The following is a 27,109-nucleotide window of genomic DNA, read 5'->3' as shown; positions in this document are numbered from 1 at the left end:
TGAGGAGCCAGCGCCTGAACCATCGCGACCTAAGCCTAGGTCTGCACCTCAGCGTTCTCAAAGAGGTAACCCTCATCACCCTCTCAAATCGGTTAAAGAGCCTTCCATTGACCCTTTTGAACATACAACACAATGCATGACCTTTCACTCTAACTACAACCCTCACCATTTTCGATCTGCCATGAATAATGCTTTCTATGAAGGTGTTGTTATTCATCATACCATCTGTCTTTTCTTACTGATTTACCAACCCTGAAAAAAGAAAAATTTTATTTTTGCTGATAATCTTCAATTTCTGGACTGGAACCATATTTTCAAAATCAAGAAACCTGTCTAGCCAGTCTTAGTTAAAGAATTCTATGAAAATATGACCTACCATGAGGGAAGAATTCACTCTTATGTGAAAGGTCGTGACCTTGTTTTGAATGAAGAAACCATAATTGACGCTCTAAAATACACTAATGTCGGTACATGTGCTTATACGTCTGGTAAATGGGATGAAGGGTTAGGTGTTTCCTATAGAGATGCTCTGGCTGTTGTGTGTGAAAATATCTCTCTGATTGATGGCCTCACACCAACTCATAAAACCCTGGGTTATCTTTGGGCTCAGCTACATCATATAGTGAACCACATTATTCTTTCTTAGAGTGGTTCTTATCAGAGGGTATCTTTCTATGACACTATGGTTTTATATGCTATTCTCACAAAATCTGAAATTTTTTTTGAATACTTAATGGTAAAGTATATGTTTAATTGTATTAGAAGTGAGAAAGATAAAGCTCTTCCTTATGGCATATTATTAACCTACATTTTTGAATATTTTGGTGTTGACTTGTCAAATGAGACATATAAAAATAGACACTCGTCTAAAAGGAGGTGGTTCAGTGAAACAGCAAAAAAAGAGGACTAACTCGAACTGAAAAGGTGGTCCTTGATGATGATGATGATGACTATGAGCTAGAGAAATCTTCTCCTCCATCTGCCTCTGGGACTTTAGCCTCCACTGGACATAAATCACTTCTATATAGAGTGGTGAAGGATGTGGTACAGGAATTTATCTCTCAATCCAACCATTTGATTACCTTAAGCAAAGAGCAGAGAAAACTGGCTGTCAAGCATGAAAACTACCTTAGAAAGTCCAAAGACAGGGTGGCCGTTCTCATAAAATTCATTGAAAACACACTTGAGGATGATAATGTGGCCTCTGACCCTAAAGAACCTACTGATTCTGAGGAGGATGGTTCAGATGCCTGAGAATGTCGCTTTCATTGCTCATTTATATTTTTTTTGGATAATTGTCTCATGGAACAATTGTAGTTTGTTTTGAACTTTGTCTTGTCTTGGATGACTATAAACAGATTAATTACTGCTTTATTTTGCTCTTAGTTTATCTAGTTATCTGGACTTTGCCTTAACAGGTTGTTGCAGGTGTGAAATTGCTACTTTTTTCCTCCCTTGATGACAAAACATGGAGTAGTAGTATAGTAGTAGTGTTTTTTTTATGTTTTTAGTACTATTTATGTGATGATTATATGTGCTCTGATTTATGTGATGTAGACATGCTCTGTTTTGCAAATCTTTATAGAGTCTAGTTATGGGAAAAGGTGAAATTTTCTCTACTGCTCTGTTTCGGTTTTAGGTGCTGCCTCGGTTTAGACTTTAGTTTAAATTTCTTGATGTATGCTCTATCCCTTAATAATCATTTGTGTGTTGCACATAGTTGTGTTCTATTTCTAAATATGTGAACAGGAAACAAATAAAGAGCACAAAAACAGGGGGAGCAATCTTTGAAAAGGAAAAGGGAAGCAAGCCAAAAGCAAATGATATCATTCAAAGGGAAGTGCATTATGTTTATCTAATTCAATTTTTTTTAACTCTATTCTTTAAAATTATGTTTGTCATCAAGGGGGAGATTGTAGAATTAAGAATATGACTAACTTAAATAATGATGACAAACATTGATGTATTGGGTTAAACACCCAATCAGTTTTGATTGCCTTTGTTAGTGTTGCAGGCCATAATTAAAGTAGCAGTAGCCCAAAGAGATAGAGCAAAGAAACAAAGATTTTTGGTGGACTCTCTAACTCTCAAAGCCCAAAGAAATGAAGCAAAGGAATCAATTGAGTTGAATGCGAAGTCAAGCCAATCCAAGCCCAAGTTGATCCATCCAAGTTGAAGCCAACCAAAGCAAATGTTCACAAGGTTCTCTTCGGTCAGACTCATGAAGAAAGAGAGAAAGGTAAATCACAAAAGCAAATGTCTAATCACCCAAATCAAAGCAAGCCAAGCTAAATCAGAGGATAAAGGCTCAAATTATTTCTTGGGAACAAAGCACAATCTCAAGGATTTGAATTTGGGTTTACCATTGAAAACTTTCTTTTTGCTGCTCTAAAGTCTTCGGTCATGCAAAAGGAACTAGCTTCGAAATCCTTAATTTGGGAGTTAATTGAAGAAAGTGAGAAGACAAGCAAAGGGAGCTCAAAGTTCAAAAAGAGTTAACTCAGGAGAAATCTAAACTGTGACTCTGCAAGAGGTACAAAAGGAAAAATGTTTTTTTGATTTGTGCAACGAGAGAGAACCAGAATCATTGTCTGTCTGAGAGCTTCCCTGTGAAGAGTTCAACATTTTGGACAGTGTTTCTAAGTTAAAGAAGCATTCCGCCAAGATGAAGAGCTTAATCAGAGTTAGCTAAATCCAGTTCAACTTATAGCAACAAAGGTTATTGTACATCAATCTCCTTCATGTTTTACAGTTTTGTATTTTAGTTTCAATGTATATGTTTCTGTAATATCTTTGAGAGGTAAAAGCCTGAATGAGATACATTGAGAAAAAGATTAAGAGTAAAAAAAAAGGATGAGTGAAACACTTGAGAGAAAAGCCAAGAGTGGATTCTGATTTCCTTTGGTTGTAATTTTCTATCTTGTGTCTTGTACCAGTGAGGTGTCACTTGCTAAGTTGGGTAAGCACTTAGTGTAATGAGTTAGGTATTAGCATAATCAAGTCAAGTTTAGGAAGAAACTTGTGTGTCCAGATAGGATTGTGTGAATCCTAGGAAATTGGTGTATGTAATACTTTGACTATAGTGAAAATTCCACCACTGTTGTGGTGGAGACTAGATGTAGGTTGCATAGCACAAGGCAACTAAACCAGGATACATGACTGTGTCAACTTCTTTCTTTCTCTTGCTATTCTATTTTCTGATATTTATGAGACAAAAATAAATTGTCTCTTAAATTTTTTACTGCACAGTTCAAACAGAAATAAAGTTTGAAGTTGGGTTTAAAGACTTAATCTATTAAAGCAAAAGAAAGCCATAGATTCAACCCCCTTTCTCTAAGCCTTCTGTAACCTTCAACAAGGCTTTTGGAAAATTGATTTTGTAAATCACATTACTATTAGAAAAGATCTCTTAGGGTTTTATTTAAGTTTTAAATCTAATTTAGGACCATAAATAGGATTTATATCCGCCTTCATGGGGACTTCTCTTCTCCTAGTTTTCATTCTGTACTTTCTACACTTTTTCTCTGCTAGGATTTTCTACACCATGAGCAACTAAACCTCCATTGTTAAGGTTATGAGATCTATTTAATTGAATGGATTAATAAATATTTGTTCTTCTACCTTTGATTAATGTCTTGATTATGTTTAAAGATTGGTTTCGTTCATCATCCTAGTTATTAGTGATTATTAGGAAATAACTCTAATTCTACTTGAATTCTATTTAAGTCTTGGAAAAGTTATATCATTAGAATTAGAGCTTGAAACCAACTCCTCATAACTTCTAATTATCTGGACTTAATGTGGTAGGTGACATATAACTGCATTCTGCTTTGGGATTCTTAGGGTTGTGTGGCTTATAAATTGGAATTTAAACTTAATCTTCTAATATAATTGAGTGATCAAGGAATTGACGGTCGGTTATACTAGAGGAGATTGGATTGCCTAGGAATAGGGATTTAATCACCTGGGGTTTGCCATAAACATAATCATTGCATGATCAAGGTAGTTGACATTGATATTGATCCGGACATTTAAACATCTCTGAAGTCTTAACTCCATTCTCACACCGTTTTCTCAACCGTTCCTTATCTTACTTTATTGTCTTTTATGTTACTTGGTAATCAAAACCCTCATTCCAACTTGTCTAACTAGAATAACTAATCAACCATTGCTTGCTTAGTCAGTTAATCCTTGTGGATTCGACACTCACTCACCGTGAGTTATTACTTGGTAACCCGGTGCACATACCGGTAAGTTGTGGTTTTGAAAATTCGCACCACTCCGCAGTTTCTTTTTCTCTCCTCCGTCAATCATGATTGCAACACAGTGGTGATGGTGAGGACGGTGACAGCGAGCGGCAGTCCTCCTTCCACTGGTGCCATCTTCCTCTTCTCTCCTTTTTCTTCTTTTTTCCTCTGTTTCTCTCTGGATCTTTTCTCTCTTTCTTTCGTTCTCTCTTCTGATTTGGGAGTGTGTTGGTAAATGGCAATTTAGGAAATTAGGGTTGGAGGTTGGAAGAAGGGATAAGGGTAACATAGGGATTTTACTAAAATAGAATGATAAATTGGTAATTTTAGGACAAGGGTAATTGATAAATCACAATTTTATGGTTTATTTTGTATTAAATTTGGTAGATTTTATCAAATTTTCCCACATTTATTTACTAAATTAGCATGGTTTTGTAATTCTCCCTAAGTTATGCTTAAGAGTCAAAACATGCTTTTTAGGCCTTAAAATTTTTAATTTTAATTCACTTTAATACTATTCAATACCTTGATATATTTGTTGAGTGATCTCAGGGTTTATAAGGCAAGGATTGAATGGAAGAAGTGAAGAAAAAGCATGCAAAGTGGAGAACTCATGAAGAAATGAGCATTTCCAGGATTCATGGCGACGCGTACGAGTGACCGACGCGTACGCGTGAGAACGTCATTTTCCAGGCGACATGTACGCGTGACCGACGCGTACACGTGATAAGCGGCACGTGACTCACTTAAAGACAAAATACTGGGGGCGATTTCTGAGCCCATCCAGACCCAGATCTAACTCATTTCTAATGCATTTGAACCCAAGGATTGAAGGGGGATGACGGAAAGTGGTCATAATTTAGTTTTTATCATGTTTTAGATGTAGAATTCTAAAGAGAGAGAGGCTATCTCCTCTCTCTAGGTTTTAGGATACTAATTTTGTTTTTTCTTAAATCTAGGTCTCAATCTTCCTTCAATTTAGTTTTCCTTTACTTTTATTTATTTTAGTACTTTAGTTCATTTAGTTCTCTTGTTAATTTCTTTATTTTACTAATTTAGTTTATGAACTCTTTTGTTATTCTCAATTTCCTTTTAATGCAATTTTAGGTTTTCATGTCTTTTGATATTTACCTTAATTACTATTGTTGATTTTTCGCTTATGCTAGTTATAGCTTTTATTAATTCTTGCATTTTATGATGTTTCTCTTTATTGCATTCTATGTGTTTGATGAAATGTTTTTTTTAGCTATGAACTAGATTTTTCTCTTCTTGGCTTGGGTTGGTTACTTGGGTGACCTTGAGTTACCAATGTCCAAATGATTGATAATTTGCTTCCATTGATTCTAGTCTTCACTAAATTAATTGGTGAGTGGCTAGGACATATGGGCTAGGATTAATGAAGCTCATTTGACCTTCCTTCAATTGTTAGAGGATGAAAAAATGGGATTGATCCTTGCAATTATCATATTGTGGTTGGTCGCAAGGATAGTGAACCTAAACCATCAACCCTTGCTAAGACCTTTTCACCTTTTGAATTTTCTTTCTTTATTAGTTAATTGTCATTTACTTTCTTGTTATTTTCATTTTTTGTCCATCATTCAAAAACCCAAAAATACCTTTTTATAGCCAATAATTGAGCACTTCATTGCAATTCCTAGGGAGAACGACCCGGGATTAATACTCCCGGTTATTTTTATTTGTATTGTGACAACCCTTTTAAACTTTGATTGAGGATTAATTGTTCATTTGGACTATGCTTGCAACAAATTCCCTTTGAGAAATTCTAGACCGACATTTATCCCACATCAAGTTTTTTACGCCGTTGCCGGGGAATTGCAATGTGTGCTTATTGTTGGTTGTTGTATATATGTGGATATTGTGAACTATTTGATTTTCGGTTCTTTATTAGGTCTTGCTAGTTTTAGGAGTTTATTTTCATTACCTCTTAATAGTTCTTGTTTTTATTTTCTCTTTTCATTATGAATTCTCATCCTTTTGGCTATGAGTTTGGTTACAACTATGTTGCAAGAAATGCAAGCTTTAATGATGATATGTGCTATGGGATTGGAAATCAATCAAGGGAGGAATTGCATGCTCATGAACAAACCTCTTGGTATCCATACCAATTTCCTCCAGCTAATAATGATCCTACTCTATCCTATAATGCATACTCTAATGAACCAACTCCACAACATAGTTCTCATCCTACCTTACAAGCTCCATTTTACCAAACACCATCCTATAACCCATATCCATAATACAACCAACCTTCTTTACCTCATCCTTGTGACCATTATGCAAGAAAATCCTTAGAGCCACCACAATTTCAACACAATTACTCCCAAGAACCACCATTCTCACATATACCATCTCAATACTCCCACCAAATTGAACCACCTTCCTATTGTAAACCTTTTCTCCCATATGATGAACCCTCCTCTCCACCTCAAACAATAATGAATGACTTTCTCATTTCATTTTTCCAAGAGCAAAGGGAGATTTATACTATTCTCCAAGAGGTAGTAATCCCTTTAGTCTTCCAAAGCTTAGACACTCAAAGTACTCTCATGGCCATATGTGGAGAATCAATTGAAGGGCAGAGTATGAAAGAGAGAATAGAAAATCCAGTGGAGAATGAGGAGTTGGATTTTGTATTGGAGCAATTAGAAGAAGCCATGATTGTTAAAGAAGAGGAAGAAGTGGTTGAAGATTTAGGAGATGTTGAATGCCCTTGGGAATCTAAAGTTGTAGAGCCTTCTTTCATTGAGCTTGAAAGTAATGTTGAGGAGGATAGTGCACAACCTCCAAAGCATGTTATGCATGAAGAATTGGAAGAAATGGAGCAAGCAACAAGTCCCCCTATTTATGATGATTCCGCATCAACATATGATCCTTTTGAGCTTAATGAATCTTCCCTTTTTGAATTTAAGGTTGATGTTGAGATAGATTTCACATTGCCTCCGGTTTATGACTTGAGCGATGGGGAAGAATTAGAAGAATTTGGTGAAGAAGAGGTGGAAGTTGAAGAAGCTTATCAAGTGGTTGAAGTCCCTCAACAAAGAAGGACGGGAGTGGAAATTTCTTTATCAAGACGGTTAGAACCATTTCCTTCTAGGCCACCATCCGTTCTATCATTCAAGTGGGTAAAACCTTTATCCTTAAGCTTTAATTTCCTGCTTGAATATGGTTTGCTTGAGATGGATGGGCAACCTATAGTTCTTTGTGGCTTTAAGAGCAAGAGAGAGATGGTTAGTGGTTGAAAATATCATTCTAGGTTCATTATGGTTGGAAACTCAAAGTCTAATTACAAAGATTGGTGTAGAGCTCAATTTTTTGGGTCTAGGAGGATGTTTGGGTGTCTTCATGAGAATTCTAAGAACTTATCACCCGAGTGGAGTGATGATCAACTTGAAGACGGGTGTAGAAACAAGATTTGGGATCCCGGTATACATGAGGATCAACTTGGGGAGCCCTTAGCTTGTGCGGAACTCCATCAAGGCTTGGTGGATATCAATTGGAATGTTGGAGCATACTTGAAGTCCAAGCATTGGTGGAAGTTCAAGAATGAATACAAGCACAAGCCACCATCACAAGGAGCTCACCAAATGTCAAACTTAAGGACAATAAATAGGGAGACACTGCACCATGGTAAATTCTTGCCATTTTTCCTTTTGTTTATATTGGTAATAAGTTGAATTTTCATTTTTAGTTAGGTTTATTTAGTTTAAGTTGTGGTTTAGTTTGTTTGATAATATTTGATTGCTTTGGTGGCTTGTTAGTTTCTCAATAAGCTTTTGAAAAAAAAAACTGCCTGTCACACGTACGCCTGGTCGACGCGTACGCGTGACACCCCTGATTTTGATGCGCCAGGATCATGCGTGGACTGTGCTATCGCACGGTCCAAATAGAAAGTTGTGCGCGAAGGGTGTGGACACTGTGCGTCTAGCACAATTTCATCCCACGCATACGCGTCACCCTATATTTTCCCCATTCCACGCCTACACGTGCCAGACGCGTGCGCGTCGCACCCCATTCTCCCATTTCACGTATACGTGTGACCCACGTGTACGCGTGACACCCTGCCCTGTTTCACCCACTCTTCTTTTCTTCTCTTCTTTCCATTTCTTTTCTTCTTTTCTCTTTTCCCCTTTTCTTTCCCCTCGTCCTACCACCACCCACCACCATTTACCATCCACCACCATCTTCTTTATTTGTTAGTTAGTTAGTTTAATTTTTTTTAGCAGGTTAGGTTGTTAATATAGGTTAGTTTTTTGTGGAGAGTGTTGGAATATTAATATGATTTGTTGTATATTGCTGCTGATTACCGATAGAATGCTATTTTAGCATCATTGTGTGACTATGAATTGTTGGAATTTTTTATTGAAATTATACTTTGTTGCTTGGTATTGAATTGTTCCTACTTCATCTTTTGTGCATACCAAGTACTTATGACATTGCCTTCAAAGCATTCTAAATCTTTTGAATTGCATGATTTGGCCACCATGTAATTTGAATTCTTTACTTTGACTAGGCAATTTCTTGATGTTGGATGATATCCATTTATCTTAATGCATTGAGTTGCTTGATCATATGCATCCATAAATTATGCTTATGCCTTAATGACATGTTAATCTTTAATTGTTTAACTATGTGCTCTACACATACTTGAAACTAGTCATTTTTGGGCATAATGTTTCATTTGTGAAATTGGATTGTAAGCTCACCTAGAGACATGATTTTTGAAATTCTCAAGCTATATGGACCATGCTTGCTATGTGGTTGATTTTCAACTTATTATATCTCTCTTTTAATAAGTTGCATAGCACCCATGTGTCCCACTTTATGTCAATTAGGTGATGCAAGCAAAAATTCAAGGTGTATCATTGATTGATGTGTAAGTTTCATATTTTATTTTGTTCATTAAGTTTCCTTGCACATCAATCAATGTCCATTCATCACCCATTTCACATTTACTTGATTATTGCTTGAATGCTTTTATGCTTCTTTATTACTTATTTGTTTATCTTAACCTACAAGTCAATTAAAGCACCTCAAGCACACTAGAATGAGTGAAGTGTATACTTCTTTTCTGTAATTGTGACATCACTTTTCATGCTAGTGTGAGTTCTAAACCATGCACAACTAAGAATTCACACACTTGTTATTTATCCATGTCACACATTGATTCATTCACTTCATTTTAGTGATCATACCTCATTCTAACAATCTATGCTTCCTTGCTTTTGCATTTACATGTCTTACTATCCTGTTTTGTATCTTTCAGGATGATTCACCATAAGCAAAAAATGGCAGCAAAAGAAAGAAAATGCAGTAGCCCGTTGATCCACCAGCTGAAGGTGGCAACCCATGTAGTCTCCTTACCCCCTTACTCATCTATGAATGTACCGAGGACGGTGCAAACTTTTAAGTGTAGGGAGGTCATCTGACCAATCGGCCGATTTTTGGGTGAAAATTTTCTAATCCTAATACTTTTCACATTTCATTTTTTCTTTTTCTTCTATCACTAGGTCTTTTAGAATTCTTAGTTGTATTTTATTTGTTTGCATATAAATAATAAGCTTAGTCAAAATAATGAAATTTTCTAAGGATTTTATCTATAGGGCATTGACATCCTAATTGATTTGAGTAAAAAAAATTTCTTTGAAACTTGCTTGAATTATATATTGTGGAACATGTTTTGAGCTATGAACATATAAGCTTGTGAGTTTTGAGCCTAATTGTGTGGTTACATCATATAACCACTATTTTTATTCTTATGTGTATTATTCTCTTTCTATGATTATAATCTTTGATTTGTTTGATTCTTTATGTCCATTATTTTGTGTATGAATGCATTTATATGATTGAGGCCTTTATTTCATTTGAGCTCACTTACCCATATAGCCTTACCGTTTTATCCACCTTTGTTAATCAATTTTGAGCCTATTTTAATCCCCTTTTGTTCTCAATTTTAGCATATCACTACCCCTAAGTGAAAAATAATAAATGTCCCTTATTTGGATCTTTGATTAGATTAGGCTAGTGAGAGTGTATATCATTCAAGTGTGGGAAAGTTTGGGAATATTAGTTGAGGTAAAAGTGTATTTTGAGTTTTCATTGAAAATATTGGGAATTGGATAGATACTCTATATATATATATATATATATATATATATATATATATATATATATATATATATTTTATTTTGAAAAAAAAGAAAAAATAAAAAAAAGAAAAAGAAGAAGAAAAAGAAAACAAAAGAAAAAGAAAAAGAAAGCAATAAAAAGGGACAAAATGCCCCAAAGTAAAGTAATAAGAATAATGCATATGGGATGTGAATAGAAAAGAATGCATGAGTATGTAAAAAAGTGATGAATGGGTAGTTAGGTTTGCATTTGAATTGTATAGGTTGTTATGTAGGTTAGGTGAGAGCTTAAGTTAATCAAAGATTCAAATTTCAAGCTCACTTAGCCACATATATATCCATACCTTGACCTTAGCCCTATTACAACTCTCAAAAGTCCTCATGATATTTGTATGCATGCATTGAATAGTTGTTAATTGTTAAGTGAAAAACAAATCTTAGAAAACATGATTAGGAGTGAATTGAGTGAATCAACCCTATACACTTGAGCGACTTGAGCGGATACACATCCGGTGAGGGTTCGATTGCTCAATTCTATGTTTCCACCGTTTATTATTTCTTATCTTGCAAGTTTGTAAATTCATTTCAATAACTCAATTCAATTGTGGATTTGATTTGATTGCTATTGCTTTAGCCCTTATGTTCATATATGTATTCTTGGAAATTGATTTATTTTGACCAAGTAGTTACATGCATATAGATAGTTTGCATATAGATAGATTGTATTAAATAAATGTTCATACCCCTTTCTTGTCTTCTTGAGTTTAGCATGAGGACATGCTAACGTTTAAGTGTGAGGAGGTTGATAAACCACAATTTTATGGTTTATTTTGTATTGAATTTGGTAGATTTTATCAACTTTTCCCACATTTATTCACTAAATTAGCATGATTTTCTAATTCTCCCCAAGTTGGGCTTAAGAGTGAAAACATACTTTTTAGGCCTTAAAATTGTTAATTTTAATTCACTTTAATTCCATTTGATGCCTTGATATGTTTGTTGAATGATCTCAGGGTTTATAAGGCAAGGATTGAATGGAAGAAGTGAAGAAAAAGCATGCAAAGTGGAGAACTTAAGAAGAAATGAGCATTTGGAGGATTCATGGCGACGTGTATGCGTGACCGACGCATACGCGTGATAAGCGGCACGTGACTCACTTAAAGGCAAAACGCCGGAGGCGATTTCTGAGCCCATCCAAGCCCAGATCTAACTCATTTCTGATGCATTTGAACCCAAGGATTGAAGGGGGATGAAGAAAAGTGGTCATAATTTAGTTTTTATCATGTTTTGGATGTAGAATTCTAGAGAGAGAGGTTCTCTACTCTCTCTAGGTTTTAGGGTTCTTATTTTGATTTTTCTTAAATCTAGGTCTCAATCTTCTTTCAATTTAGTTTTCCTTTACTTTTATTTGTTCTAGTACTTTAGTTCATTTACTTCTCTTGTTAATTTCTTTATTTTACCAATTTAGTTTATGAACTCTTTTGTTATTCTCAATTTCCTTTTAATGCAATTTTAGGTTTTCATGTCTTTTGATATTTACCTTAATTACTATTGTTGATTTCTTGCTTATGTTAGTTATAGCTTTTATTAATTCTTGCATTTTATGATGTTTCTTTTTATTGCATTCTATGTGTTTCATGAAATGTTTCTTTTAGCTATGAACTAGATTTTTCTCTTCTTGGCTTGGGTTGGTTACTTGGGTGACCTTAAGTTACCAATGTCCAAATGATTAATAATTTACTTCCATTAATTCTAGTCTTTACTAAATTAATTGGTGAGTGGCTATGGCTTATGGGCTAGGATTAATGAAGCTCATTTGACCTTCCTTCAATTGTTAGAGGATGACAAAATGAGATTGATCCTTGCAATTATCATATTGTGGTTGGTAGCAAAGATAGTGAACCTAAACCATCAACCCTTGCTAAGACATTTTCACCATTTGAATTTTCTATCTTTATTAGTTAATTGTCATTTACTTTCTTGTTATTTACATTTCTTGACCATCATTCATAAACCCAAAAATACCTTTTCATAGCCAATAATTGAGCACTTCATTGCAATTCCTAGGGAGAACGACCCGGGATCACTACTAGAAAATTAGTTATTACAGACGGATATTTCCGACAGATTTTATTCCACGGAAATACAGACAGAATTTTAGAGAGATTTTTTGTCGAAAAATAAAAAAAATGAATTACCATAAATTACAGACGGAAAAGAAAATCTGTCGATAATTCCATCGAAAAAAATTAATTTTTTTCGTGGGAAATAATTACAGACGGAAAATCTGTCTGTAATTAAATAAACAACAATGTTATATTTTATTAAATTATTACAGACAGAAAATCCGTCTGTAATTTAAAATTTTTTGTCGAAAATAATAGAATAAAGATTTGAAGATCACGGTTATACCTCTTCATTTTCCACCACACTTTCGCGATTCCACACTCATCCCTTCTGAATGCTTCATCGGCGGCTCTATCAGCCTTGCACCGCCGTCTCACAAACCTCCATTGCACTCAAATTCCATCGGCCTTGCTCGCATCGCTCCCTTCCGTCGCACCCCTTCCCGGTTCTTCTTCGTCGCACCCCTTCCATCGGCCTTGCTCGCATCGCTCCCTTTCGAACCCTAATGCGCGTTTCTCTCTTCGATCTCGCCACTAGTGCTTGCTCTTTTCCGTGTGTTGCTGTGTTTCTCTCTTCGATCTTGCCTCAGCTATGCAGGTAACCCTAATCTCCTTTCTCTTTCATGGCTGTTTTCTTTCTTTCAATACCATCGTTGTTTTCTCTTCCTCAGCTGTGCGTTTCTTTCTTTCTGTTTGTTTATAAATTTATTTATTTATATATTTTAATAGGTGGATTTGACACAGCACATGCTGCAGCTAGGTAATTTTGTTATCGGTTCTTTTTTTTCTTTTTGGCTAATGAAAAATATTTCATGGATTTGAATTTTAGTGTGTAAGTTTGATTTAATTTTCAGGGCATATGATTGAGCTGCGATCAAGTTCCATGGCATTGATACAGATATCAATTTCAACGTCAGCGATTATGATGAAGATATAAAGTAGGGTCTAATACTTAATAGTTTGATTTGATAATAGTTTTAAGCAAGTTTGAGGGTTTTTCTTTGTAAAGAAAAATTGAAAAGCTTTGATGGAAGTTGTAGTCACAGCACTGCAGAAAGAATTTTTTAAGGATGAAACATTGCCGGGTTGATACTTCTCATGCACTGAGATCATCTCCATGGTTTAGATTTCCTTATCCACTACAATGGGGTACACCTGTCTTCCACTGGAAAATGGCTCTTGTGATGTGTTTGGTTTCTGTAATCTTATCTGTGGATTCGGTTAGTTTCTTGTCTCTTTTTAGCTCTGGTTCCTGGTCTGTATTTTGTTATCTTGATTTAGATTAACAATGATTACAATGCCTTTAACCTTTTATTGGGGTTGTCTATATGAATCAAATGATATTGTCCTATCTTAACTTTGAACATGTCAATAATTTAACTTGCTTGTGTTAAGTTAGAAAAACTAACCATCCACTAGGTTCTATTACCGCAGTATACTAGCAGGTGATGAAAGTTGCAATTGCTATTCACTTATGTGTCATTTCATTTTAGCTGCAAGCTTTCAGTCAGTCTCTATTTATTAATTCCTTATTTCGTTCTCATTTGTTTAAACTATACTGAAGAGTAATGTAGTGCTTTCAATGTATGAAGTGTTAGAATTCTTTTGATTGCAAATATTCACAATGTGATCAGTCAAATAATAAGGTGGTACTGATGTATCAGATTAACAGTACAGTATATCAAAATTTTACTGTTCTTTCACTTTTTCCCCCTTTTCCCTGTATACAGGATTAATAAATCATTATACTGTGGTGTTGATATTGATTTGCTTTAAACTTTGTAGGTTGGATCATACCATGCCTCTTCTTTACTGGTGGCATCCAGACCTCCAACTCCTGGAGTTCTAAGTCGAGGAATTGGTTTGGAAGGTCTTACAAGTGTGTTGGCTGGTCTCTGGGGAACTGGAACTGGGTCGACAACTATAACTGAAAATGTCCACACAATTGCTGTAACTAAAATGGGAAGCCGCAGGGCAGTTCAACTGGGGGCTTGCTTTTTAATAGTGTTGTCTCTTGTGGGTAAGTCTTTTATCATTTTGTTCTTGGATCTAACCTTCACGAAATGTACATTAAGCCATCTCAGAGGCTATTGGTTCTTCATATAAATAGCCTTTTCAAAATAATGTTCTTTGAGAAGCTAATCTTCGAGATTGTAACTATATATATTTTACTCAGGAAAGCAGTTTGTTTTAGTTTGAAATATTCAATGTATCATGTTTGAAATGATGTGCATATAAATATATAATATTTTTTTTTGTTCTGTCAATTGTAGAACTTCTTTTCATGCAATCTGTGTTTACCTATGCTTATGCTATACAACAGGTAAGGTTGGAGGTTTCATTGCTTCAATTCCTGATGTCATTGTTGCTGGTCTACTCTGCTTTACGTGGGCAATGCTTACTGCATTGGGCTTGTCAAACCTATGGTATAGTGAGGCTGGAAGCTCTCGGAATATCATCATTGTTGGGTTATCATTGTTTTTCTCTCTTTCCATACCTGCCTACTTTCAACAATATGGTCTCTCTCCAAACTCCAACATGTCAGTGCCAAATTATTTCCAGCCTTATGTTGTGGCTTCTCATGGACCTATACAGAGCAAGAATGGAGGGGTATGTCTTTCTCATGTTTTAACAAACCTTATGCTTGCATTCTTGGTGTCATATTTTGTGAAAAAGATATTCAGAAGTGCCATTGTCTATTTCATATGTTGAGGTTACTGCAGTAGATAAAATTGTTTCACTGCCTAAATATCTGAATGATTTGGTGAATGGAAGTAAACTAAAATAATTTTCAATAGGGAATAGTTATTTGCAGTTTTCTGTTATTTGGTTTTGACTGTATATTCCGCATCATTGACATTCTCCTGCCTGCTCTTATTTAATTAGTAATTGCGGCATAATCATCTTTTCTTTTTTCCTTTTTTTATAATTTTTATTTTACTGGTACTGCATTACATATTGTTAATGTGTGTGTATATGTTTATATTTTAATATGTGGGTTCATGTGACTTGTGAATTCAAGATCCGATGAAAGCTACTATATATATATATAGCTTTAGTTTTGCAATGGGCCTGTTCGTTTGCACTTGAATGCTTTCTCTAAACTACTATGCTCCAGTTATTCAGGGTCAAGTTCCTAAAATAACACGATATTGGTTCATTTTGCAGCTGATGTTGGTATCTCTGGCTACCACCGCTTTGATTTACACTATTGATTGTTATTATTGTTACCTTTATTATTTAAGCTTTTTGTACTTATTATTGCAGCTGATGTGACTTTAATACCTCTTTTTATTTTATAATTTTGGTATTGAAATAATTTTTGCTAATTGTGATGATTGAGTTTTATGCATGAATTAATTTTTATAGTTTGTGATGGCACAGTTGCATCTATGATTAACTGTTGCTGGCAGTAGCTAACTAAATGATACATCTGCATGGAATTAAATAATTTCAAACTGTTATTATGCCTGAGATTCCTTCTTCGGGGTCAATGGCTAGTCCCTTAAATTATTAATTTGTATATATCCCCCTTTTTGTGGAGGGCTTATCTAGTTAACTTGTGATCTTGGTTGAATCTTTTCAGGTTTGCTATGCAGAGATATAAGTCCGGCTGGATTTCGTTTCTATATTAACCTGAATTTGGTGAATCTCGTGAAGCGTTGACAAAATGTTATGCCACTAAATGAATGCTACATTTATCTGGTTTTGTTCATATGCATGGTTGTTCTGTTAGCATGGTTTTGATGATAAGCTTGATAGAGATTGTATTTTAGTATTTTACTCTCTCTGTGATCTTTTGGTTTATTTGCTCTCATTCCCTAAGAATTGAATCTCACTCAATCTGACAAATAACTTGTATGCATGTTTGTTTTTATGCATTCTGTGCATGACCATGATTGAAGAGCATGCAAGCATCTCTCTTAAATGTGAGTGTTCCTGTAGAACAAATTAAATGTGCTTCAAGAGCATGCAAGCATCTCTCTCTCTCTCTCTTGCAGTTCTGTTTTAAAGTTGTGTTTTTGTTATCCTCCTTCACTTTTTCTTAATCCTATAAAACATTGTTAGGCTTCTGAAATCTGTCCATGTCCTATTTTTTGACACCAGGAACTGCATATGCTCAGTCCAATGCAAACAAATCAAAGAAGAAGAACTAGATGAACAAATACTTTCAAGTTTCAGCCACACAAGAGTCTACCATGGAGTGAAGAATCATGTAACTCAGATTAGATTGGAGAGTTTAAACTTTAAAGAGAGCATGAGGAAATAATTTTAAAATTTAGGCTGAAAGTCCTGCCCTTCTCTGTTGTAGTTTAAAAGAAACTTTGGGGTATCTTTTTATCAAGACAGTGAGATATTGAATAATGTTGAAAAATAACATCCAATTTTATAGGTATCATGTAATGAATATTATGTTTATCTATGTGATTTTTGGCTTTCTTTTTTTCAATTTAGAGTGTGTTTGATGGAGTAAATTTAGAAAACAAATCTAAAGTATTTATTTTGTAATAGAAAAATTTAAAAAAAATTCTATTTTACCTTACTGACGGATTTACAGACGAATTTTCTGTCTGTAATCAGAGTGTGAGATGATTTTCCAAAGTTCAAATTACAGACGGAAAATCTGTTGGAAAATCCATCTGTAATTACAGACAGAAAATCCGTCTGAAAATCCGTCTGTAATTACAGACGGAAAATCCATCGGAAAATCTGTCTGTAATTACAGACGGAAAATCCGTCGAAAAGTTCGTTGTCTTTGGGAAATGGATGGAGAATTTACAGAGGGAAAATCCGTCGGTAATTGGTAAAAATCCGTCGATAATTTTCTGACGGAAAAAAATCCGTTGGTAAATAATTTCCAACAAGGATTTTACAGAGGGACAAAATCCGTCGGTAATTTCGTCTGTAACCAAAAATTCGTCTGTAATAAAGACTAAATCTGTCTGTAAATCTGTCTGTATTAATCCATTTTCTAGTTGTGGATTGATACTCCCAGTTATTTTGATTTGTATTGTGACAACCCTTTTAAACTTTGATTGAGGATTAATTGTTCATTTGGACTATGCTTGCAACCAAAATCCCTTTGAGAAATTCTAGACCGACATTTATCCCACATAAAGTTTTTTGTGCCGTTGCCGAGGAATTGCAATGTGTGCTTATTGTTGGTTGTTGTATATATGTGGATATTGTTAATAGTTTGATTTTTGGCTTTTTTGTTAGGTCTTGCTAGTTTTATGAGTTTATTTTCCTTACCTCTTATTAGTTCTTGTTTTTATTTTCTCTTTTCATGAATTCTCATCCTTGTGGCTATGAGTTTGGTTATAACTATGTTGCAGGAAATGCAAGCTTTAATGAAGACATGTGCTATGGGATTGGAAATCAATCAAGGGAGGAATTACATGCTCATGAACAAACCTCTTGGTATCCATACTATTTTTCTCCAGCCAATAATGATCCTACTCCATCCTATAATGCATACTCTTATGAACCAACTCCACAACATAGTTCTCAACCTACCTCACAAGCTCCATTTTACCAAACACCATCCTATAACCCATATCCATAATACAACCAACCTTCTTTACCTTATCCTTGTGACCATTATGCAAGAAAACCCTTAAAGCCACCACAATTTCAACACAATTACTCCTAAGAACCATCATTCTCTCATATACCACCTCAATACTCCCACCAAATTGAACCACCTTCCTATTGTAAACATTTTCTCCCATATGATGAACCTTCCTCTCCACCTCAAACATTAATGAATGACTTTTTCATTTCATATCTCTAAGAGAAAACAGAGATTTATACTATTCTCCAAGAGGTAGTAATCCCTTTAGTCTCCCAAAGCTTAGACACTCAAAGTACTCCTATGACCACATGTAGATAATCAATTGAAGGGCGGAGTATGAAAGAGAGATTAGAAAATCCAGTGGAGAATGAGGAGTTGGATTTTGTATTGGAGCAATTGGAGGAAGCCATGATTGTTGAAGAAGAGGAAGAAGTTGTTGAAGATTTAGGAGATGTTGAATGCCCTTGGGAATCTAAAGTTGTAGAGCCTTCTTTCATTGAGCTTGAAAGTAGTGTTGTAGAACTCGAATTCATATTCACCCAGTTGTTCGTTGCATTTTTTAAGTTGTTGTTCTGCCGTTTGCCATTAACTGCGCCTGGACCTCATCCATTATTCCCTGTGCATGGAGATATGCCATTTGCAATTACTGAACCTTGAGCTCTACCATCCATTTTCATCACGCATTAAGCTCCTCCATCTCTCGTCTCCTCGGAGCATTGTTGCCTTCGTCTGGCCAGTGTCGCAACTAACCCACCGTCAGCTTCTCCGAGTTCTGTGGTGTTGTAGTCCTTTTTTCTAGCTCTTCCCTTCATGGTACCAATTTCTGATTTTATGTTCTTTGTTTTTTGTTTGTTGTGCTTGTTTATCAGCTCAAATTTAGGGTGAATATCCCCTAGATAGTGGTGATGAAGATGCTGGGCTAGTGGGTAAGGGCGGTAGAATGGGGTGGTGGCAGAGAGATGAAATAGGGCAACAAAAAGAGGTGGACTGGGAGTGATGGCAGTGAAAATGATGCAATAAGTGAGTTTGAGTGTAGACATGGGTGGTGACAAAGGAATGAGATTAGGAAAAAGAACTGGGTGGGATGGGAGTGATGGTGGTGATTATGATGACAGGGGTAGATTAGTAATTTCTTTAAAATTTAACTATTGACCAGATGAATAAACCATTGACTAAATATTTGGGTCACTTTGTTAGACAATATATTTTTTAGGGATTATTTTGTAAACAAATGTTGGGATTCATTTTGTCAACAGTTGAATCTTTCGGATGCCAAAATAGCTATTTACTTTAAAATATATTACTCACTCCTCACAAACTTATGTTTTCATATCCAGCAAATTCCGGTGAATGCATGGTGTCAATATCCAAGTTACACATAAAAGGTGGAGCATCGAATGGTTGACTGACTATGAGTGGAACCATTACATTTTCTATCACTATCTGATAAATGAGAATTGGTGTCGGTTTGGAATCAATCAAAACAAGAATCACTTCGTTAGTAGCATAGTCCAAACCAACAACAAACTCTCATAATCAAATGTTAAATTCAAAACAAAACAAATATAAACCGAGAGTATTTAGCTCCCGGGTCGTCTTCCCTAGTAGTTGCAATGAAATGTCATGTTATTGGCTATGAAGGAGCGTGATGAGCGGATAATTTATACGCTTTTTGGCATTGTTTTTACATAGTTTTCAGTATGATTTATTAGTTTTTAGTATATTTTTATTAGTTTTTAAATAAAAATTACATTTCTAGACTTTACTATGAGTTTGTGTGTTTTTCTGTGATTTCAGGTATTTTCTGGCTGAAATTGAGGGACTTGAGCAAAAACCAAATTCAAAGGCTGAAGAAGGACTGCAGATGCTGTTGGATTCTGACCTCCCTGAATTCAAAGTGGCTTTTCTGGAGCTACAGGAGTCCAAATGGCGCGCTCTCAATTGCGTTGGAAAGTAGACATCCAGGGATTTCCAGCAATATATAATAGTCCATACTTTGCCCGAGTTTAGACGACGTAAACTGGCGTTTAACGCCAGCTCTCTGCCCTATTCTGGAGTCAAACGTCAGAAATAGGTTGCAAAGCAGAGTTAAACACCAGAAACAGGTTCCAAACTGGTGTTTAACTCTAAGGAAGACCTCTACATGTGAAAACTTCAATGCTCAGCCCAAGCACACACCAAGTTGGCCCCGGAAGTAGATTTCTACATCATTTACTCAATTCTGTAACCCTAGTAACTAGTTTTAGTATAAATAGAACTCTTTAATATTGTACTAGGGGTCCTTTTCCCTATTTTCGAATTCATATGCCATTTGGGGAGGCTGGCCATTCGGCCATGCCTGGACCATTATCACTTATGTATTTTCAACGGTAGAGTTTCTACACATCATAGATTAAGGTGTGGAGCTCTGCTGTTCCTCATGAATTAATGCAAAGTACTACTGTTTTTCTATTCAATTCAAGCATATTTCTTCTCTAAGGTATCCATTCGCACACAAGAACATGATGAATGTGATGATTATGTGACGCTCATCATTATTCTCACTTATGAACGCGTGCCTGACAAACACTTCCGTTCTACATGCAAACAAGCTTGAATGTGTATCTCTTAGCCTTCTGATCGTGAGATCAGAGTCTTCGTGGTATAGGCTAGAACTATTGGCGGCCATTCTTAAGGTCCGGAAAGTCTAAACCTTGTCTGTGGTATTCCGAGTAGGATCCGGGAAGGGATGGCTGTGACGAGCTTCAAACTCGCGAGTGCTGGGCGTAGTGACAGACGCAAAAAGGATTAGTGAATCCTATTCCAGTATGATCGAGAACCGACAGATGAATAGCCGTGCGGTGACAGCGCATCTTGGACCATTTTCACTGAGAGGATGGGAAGTAGCCATTGACAACGGTGATGCCCTACACAAAGCTTGCCATAGAAAGGAGTGGGAATGATTGGATGAAGACAGCAAGAAAGCAGAGGTTCAGGAGGAACGAAAGCATCTCTATACGCTTATCTGAAATTCTCACCAATGAATTACATAAGTATCTCTATCTTTATTTTACATGTTAATTATCTTTTAATTATTAAAACTCCATAACCATTTGAATCCGCTTGACTGAGATTTACAAGGTGATCATAGCTTGCTTCAAGCCGACAATTTCCGTGGGATCGACCCTTACTCACGTAAGGTTTATTACTTGGACGACCCAGTGCACTTACTGGTTAGTTGTGCGAAGTTGTGACAAAGTGTGTGAATTACGTTCCGAGCACTAAGTTTTTGGCACCGTTGTTAAGGATCACAATTTCGTGCACCAAGTTTTTGGCGCCGTTGCCGGGGATTGTTCAAGTTTGGACAACTGACGGTTCATCTTGTTGCTCAGATTAGGTAATTTTATTTTAATTTTAAGCTTTTTATTTCTTATTTTCGAAAAAAAATACAAAAAAAATTTCTTCTTTTTCGTTTTTCCCAAAATAATTTTTGAAAAATCCAAAAAAAAAATTAATAAAGTCATAAAACCAAAAAAAATATTTTATGTTTCTTGTTTGAGTCTTGTGTCAAACTTTAAGTTTGGTGTCAATTGCATGTTTTTAAAATTTTTGCATTTTTCGAAAACTCATGCATGTGTTCTTCATGATCTTCAAGTTGTTCTTAGTAAGTCTTCTTGTTTGATCTTTAAAATTTCTTGTTTTGTGTCTTTTCTTGTTTCTCATATGCATTTTTGAATTATTAATATCTCAACATTGAAAATTTCTAAGTTTGGTGTCTTGCATGTTTTTCTTTTCTTAAAAATTTTCAAAAATAAGTTCTTGGTGTTCATCTTGACATTCAAAGTGTTCTTGGTGTTAATCTTGACACTCATAGTGTTCTTGCATGCATCATTTATTTTGATCCAAAATTTTCATGCATTGAGTCTTTTTATTATTTTTCTCTTTCTTCACTAAAAATTCAAAAATAAAAAAAATATCTTTCCCTTTTCTTCTTCTCATAAATTTTCAAAAATTTGGTTTGATTTAGTCAAAAGTTTTTAAATTTAGTTGTTTCTTATGAGTCAAATCAAATTTTCAATTTAAAAATCCTATCTTTTTCAAATCTTTTTCAAAAAATCAAATCTTTTTCATTTTTTCTTTCATGTTTTCGAAAATTTCAATTTGATTTTCAAAAATCTTTTCTTATTTTGTTTCATAATTTCAAAATCTTTACTAACAATTAATGTGATTGACTCAAAAATTTTAAAGTTTGTTACTTGTCTATTAAGAAAGGTTCAATCTTTAAATTTTAAATCATATCTTTTTTGTTTCTTGTTAGTCAAGTAATCAACTTTAATTTTCAAAATCAAATCTTTTTAAATTTCTTTTTCAAATCTTTTTCAGAATAAGTTTCAATCACATCTTTTTCGAAATCAATTTCAAAATCTTTTCTAACTTCTTATCTTTTCAAAAACTGATTTTCAAATCTTTTTCAATTAATCTTATCTTTTTGTTTGATTCTTATCTTTTTCAAAACTACCTAACTACTTTTCTCTCTCTAATTTTCGAAAATCCCTTCCCTCTTTTTCAAAATTCATTTTTAATTAACTAATTGTTTTAAATTTTAATTTAATTTTTCTTTTTTTTTAAACTTTCGAATTTTAACTTTAAATTTAAATTAAAAACAAAAATAATTTTTCTTTTCAATTATTTTCGAAAATTCTTCTCTCTCATCTCCTTCTAATTATTTATTTATTTACTAACACTTCTCTTCTTCTAAAAATTCGAACCCTCTTTTTCTCCTGGTGTTCGAATTTCTCTTCTTCTATTCTTTTCTTCTTCTACTCACATAAAGGAATCTCTATATTGTGACATAGAGGATTCCTCTTCTTTTCTATTTTCTTCTTTTTCATATGAGCAGGAACAAGGATAAGAACGTTCTTGTTGAGGCTGATCCTGAACCTGAAAGGACTCTGAAGAGGAAGCTAAGGGAAGCTAAAGCACAACTCTCTGGAGAAAATCTGACAGAAATTTTTGAAAAAGAAGGAGACATGGCCGAAAATAATAACAATACAAGGAAGATGCTTGGTGACTTTACTGCACCAAATTCCAATTTACATGGAAGAAGCATCTCAATCCCTACCATTGGAGCAAACAATTTTGAGCTAAAGCCTCAATTAATTTCTCTAATGCAACAGAATTGCAAGTTTCATGGACTTCCATCAGAAGATCCTTTTCAGTTCTTAACTGAATTCTTGCAAATCTGTGAGACTGTTAAGACCAATGGGGTTGATCCCGAGGTCTACAGGCTTATGTTTTTCCCGTTTGCTGTAAGAGACAGAGCTAGAATATGGTTGGACTCTCAACCTAAAGATAGCCTGAACTCTTGGGAGAAGCTGGTCACGACTTTCTTAGCCAAGTTCTTTCCTCCTCAAAAGCTTAGCAAGCTTAGAGTGGATGTTCAAACCTTCAAATAGAAAGAAGGTAAATCCCTCTATGAAGCTTGGGAGAGATACAAGGAACTGACCAAAAAGTGTCCTTCTGACATGCTTTCAGAATGGACCATCCTGGATATATTCTATGATGGTCTGTCTAAATTATCAAAGATGTCATTGGACCATTCTTCAGGTGGATCCATTCACCTAAAGAAAATGCCTGCAGAAGCTCAAGAACTCATTGACATGGTTGCAAATAACCAGTTCATGTACACTTCTGAAAGAAATCCTATGAGTAATGGGATGCCTCAGAGGAAGGGAGTTCTTGAAATTGATACTCTAAATGCCATATTGGCTCAGAATAAAATATTGACTAAGCAAGTCAATATGATTTCTCAGAGTCTGAATGGATTGCAAGCTGCATCCAACAGTACTCAAGAGGCATATTCTGAAGAAGAAGCTTATGATCCTGAGAACCCTGCAATAGCAGAGGTGAATTACATAGGGTAACCCTATGAAAATACCTATAATCCCTCATGGAGAAATCATCCAAATTTCTCATGGAAGGATCAACAAAAGCTTCAACAAGGCTTTAATAATGGTGGAAGAAATGGGTTTAGCAATAGCAAGCCTTTTCCATCACCCACTCAGCAACAGACAGAGAATTCTGAGCTGAATCCATCTAGCTTAGCAAATATAGTCTCTGATCTATCTAAGGCCACTCTAAGTTTCATGAATGAAATAAGGTCCTCCATTAGGAATTTGGAGGCACAAGTGGGCCAGCTGAGTAAAAGGGTCACTGAAACTCTTCCTAGTACTCTCCCAAGCAATACAGAAGAGAATCCAAAAAGAGAGTGCAAGGCCATTACCTTACTTGGTGTGGCCGAACCCAAAGAGGAGGAGGAGGACGTGAATCCTAGTGAGGAAGACCTCCTGGGACGCTCAGTGACCAATAAGGAGTTTCTCTTTGAGGAACCAAAGGAATCTGAGGCTCATCTAGAGACCATAGAGATTCCATTGAACCTCCTTCTGCCCTTCATGAGCTCTGATGAGTATTCATCCTCTGAAGAGAATGAAGACATTACGGAAGAGCAAGTTGCTAAGTACCTTGGTGCAATAATGAAGCTGAATGCCAAATTATTTGGCAATGAGACTTGGGAAGATGAACCTCCCTTGCTCACAAATGAACTAAATGCATTGGATAGGCAAAAATTACCTCAAAAGAAGCAGGATCCTGGTAAATTCCTAATTCCCTGTAACATAGGCACCATGACCTTTGAGAAGGCTCTGTGTGACCTAGGGTTAGGAATAAACTTAATGCCACTCTCTGTAATGGAGAAACTTGGGATCTTTGAGGTACAAGCTGCCAGAATCTCTTTAGAGATGGTAGACAACTCAAGAAAATAGGCTTATGGACAAGTAGAGGACGTGTTAGTAAAGGTCGAAGGCCTTTACATCCCTGTTGATTTTATAATCCTAGACACTGGGAAGGATGAGGATGAATCCATCATCCTTGGAAGACCCTTCCTAGCCACAGCAAGAGCTGTGATTGATGTGAACAGAGGAGAATTGGTCCTTCAACTGAATGAGGACAACCTTGTGTTTAAAACTCAAGGATCTCCTTCTGTAACCATGGAGAGTAAGCATGAAAAGCTTCTCTTACTGCAGAGTCAACCAAAGCCCCCACAGTCAAACTCTAAGTTTGGTGTTGGGAGGCCACAACCAAACTCTAAGTTTGGTGTTGAACCCCCACATACAAACTCTAAGTTTGGTGTTGGGAGGTCCCAACAATACTCTGAACATCTGTGAGGCTCCATGAGAGCTCACTGTCAAGCTATTGACATTAAAGAAGCGCTTGTTGGGAGGCAACCCAATGTTATTTAATTATATCTATTTATTTTCTATTGTTATTTTATGTTTTTTTAGGTTGATGATCATGTGGAGTCACAAAAACTACTGAAAAATAAAAAATAGAATGAAAAACAGCTTTAAAAACAGCTCACCCTGGAGGAAGAACTTACTGGTGTTTAAACGCCAGTAAGAAGCATCAAACTGGCGTTTAACACCAGAAAGAAGCATCAAGCTGGGGTTAAACGCCAGAAACAAGCACCAGACTGGCATTTAACGCCAGAACAGAGCATGGAAGTGGCGTTAAACGCCAGAAACAGGCTACATTTGGGCGTTTAATGCCAAAAACATGCAGCAAGCTGGCGTTTAACGCCAGACATGCATGCTAAGGGTGTTTTACACGCCTAATTGGAGCAGGGATGTTAAGTCCTTGACCCCACAGGATCCCCACATTTTCTTCTCTCCTCTTCACACCTTTTCATAACTCTCTTCCATAAATACCCCTCACCAATCACCTAATCACTCTCCCTCCATCTCCTTCATTTTCTTCCTCTTCTCCTTCTTTCTTTCTTCTTTTGCTCGGGGACGAGCAAACATTTTAAGTTTGGTGTGGTAAAAGCATTGTTTTTTATTTTTCCATAACCATTAATGGCACCTAAGGCCAGAGAAACCTCAAGAAAGAGGAAAGGGAAGGCAATTGCTTCCACCTCTGAGTCATGAGAGATGGAGAGATTCATCTCAAGGGTCCATAGCTCAGTAGTAGAGCATTTGACTGCACATCAAGAGAGCCCACTCATGGACCTCAACAAGAGCATGAGGAATTCCCTCACCAAGAAATCCCTGAGATGCCTCAGGGGATGCACTTTCCTCCACAAAACTATTGGGAGCAAATCAACACTACCCTAGGAGAATTAAGTTCCAACATGGGACAACTAAGGGTGGAACACCAAGAGCACTCCATCATTCTCCATGAGATTAGAGAAGATCAAAGAGCTATGAGGGAGGAGCAACAAAGACAAGGAAGAGACATAGAGGAGATCAAGAGCACCATTGGTTCTTCAAGAAGAGGAAGACGTCACCCTCACTAAGGTGGACCCGTTCTTTAATCTCCTTGTTCTTATTTTCCTATTTTTTGTTTACTATGCTTTATGTTTATGTTTGTGTCTTATTACATGATCATTAGTATTTAAGTGTCTATGCCTTAAATTTATGAATGTCCTATGAATCCATCACCTCTCTTAAATCAAAAATGTTCTAAAAACAAAAGAACAAGAAGTACAGGGTTTCGAATTCATCCTTGAAACTAGTTTAATTATTTTGATGTGGTGACAATACTTTTTGTTTTCTGAATGAATGCTTGAACAGTACATATGTCTTTTGAAATTGTTGTTTATGAATGTTAAATATGTTGGCTCTTGAAAGAATGATGAAAAAGGAGACATGTTATTTGATAATCTGAAAAATCATAAAAATGATTCTTGAAGCAAGAAAAAGCAGTGAATACAAAAGCTTGCGAAAAAAAAGAGAAAAGAAAAATGGCGAAAAAAAAAGAGAGAAAAATCAAGCAAAGAAAAACCAAAAGCTCTTTAAACCAATAGGCAAGAGCAAAAAGCCAATAGCCCTTAAAACCAAAAGCCAAGGGTAATAAAAAGGATCCAAGGCTTTGAGCATCAGTGGAGAGGAAGGCCTAAAGGAATAAAATCCTGGCCTAAGCAGCTAAACCAAGCTGTCCCTAACCATGTGCTTGTGGCGTGAAGGTGTCAAGTGAAAACTT

The 27,109-nt window shown here is 35.7% G+C and overlaps 1 protein-coding gene and 2 long non-coding RNA genes across 3 annotated transcripts in view; all 3 read left to right on the top strand.

The window, feature by feature from the left end:
* Positions 12,798-27,109, top strand: part of LOC110271009 — a 16,907-nt gene continuing 2,595 nt past the window's right edge. The window contains exons 1-2 of the long non-coding RNA XR_002360948.1: positions 12,798-13,117; positions 25,753-25,756. This is a non-coding gene — a long non-coding RNA (uncharacterized LOC110271009). The remainder of the gene's footprint in view (positions 13,118-25,752; positions 25,757-27,109) is intronic.
* Positions 13,559-15,426, top strand: LOC107637690 (nucleobase-ascorbate transporter 12-like). The gene is made up of 3 exons (XM_016341057.2): positions 13,559-13,739; positions 14,305-14,539; positions 14,843-15,426. Exons 1-3 carry the CDS (start codon positions 13,590-13,592, stop codon positions 15,229-15,231), a joined length of 774 nt encoding a protein of 257 aa, XP_016196543.2. The 5' UTR covers positions 13,559-13,589; the 3' UTR covers positions 15,232-15,426.
* Positions 16,330-16,784, top strand: LOC110271008. Its single transcript, XR_002360947.1, has 2 exons — positions 16,330-16,448; positions 16,627-16,784. It is a non-coding gene; the product is annotated as an uncharacterized LOC110271008 (long non-coding RNA).

The sequence above is a fragment of the Arachis ipaensis genome, chromosome B04 (genome assembly GCF_000816755.2).
Source record: "Arachis ipaensis cultivar K30076 chromosome B04, Araip1.1, whole genome shotgun sequence".
NCBI classification, from domain to species: Eukaryota; Viridiplantae; Streptophyta; class Magnoliopsida; order Fabales; family Fabaceae; genus Arachis; species Arachis ipaensis.
This window is presented reverse-complemented; position numbering and strand designations above follow the sequence as displayed.

Bases quoted from the DNA above. Each gene is read 5' to 3' on its own strand.
- LOC107637690 (XM_016341057.2), top strand. From the start codon at position 13,590: ATGAAACATTGCCGGGTTGATACTTCTCATGCACTGAGATCATCTCCA. The intron at 13,740-14,304 runs GTTAGTTTCTTG...TAAACTTTGTAG, and splicing joins TAATCTTATCTGTGGATTCG to GTTGGATCATACCATGCCTC. The intron at 14,540-14,842 runs GTAAGTCTTTTA...GCTATACAACAG, and splicing joins AATAGTGTTGTCTCTTGTGG to GTAAGGTTGGAGGTTTCATT.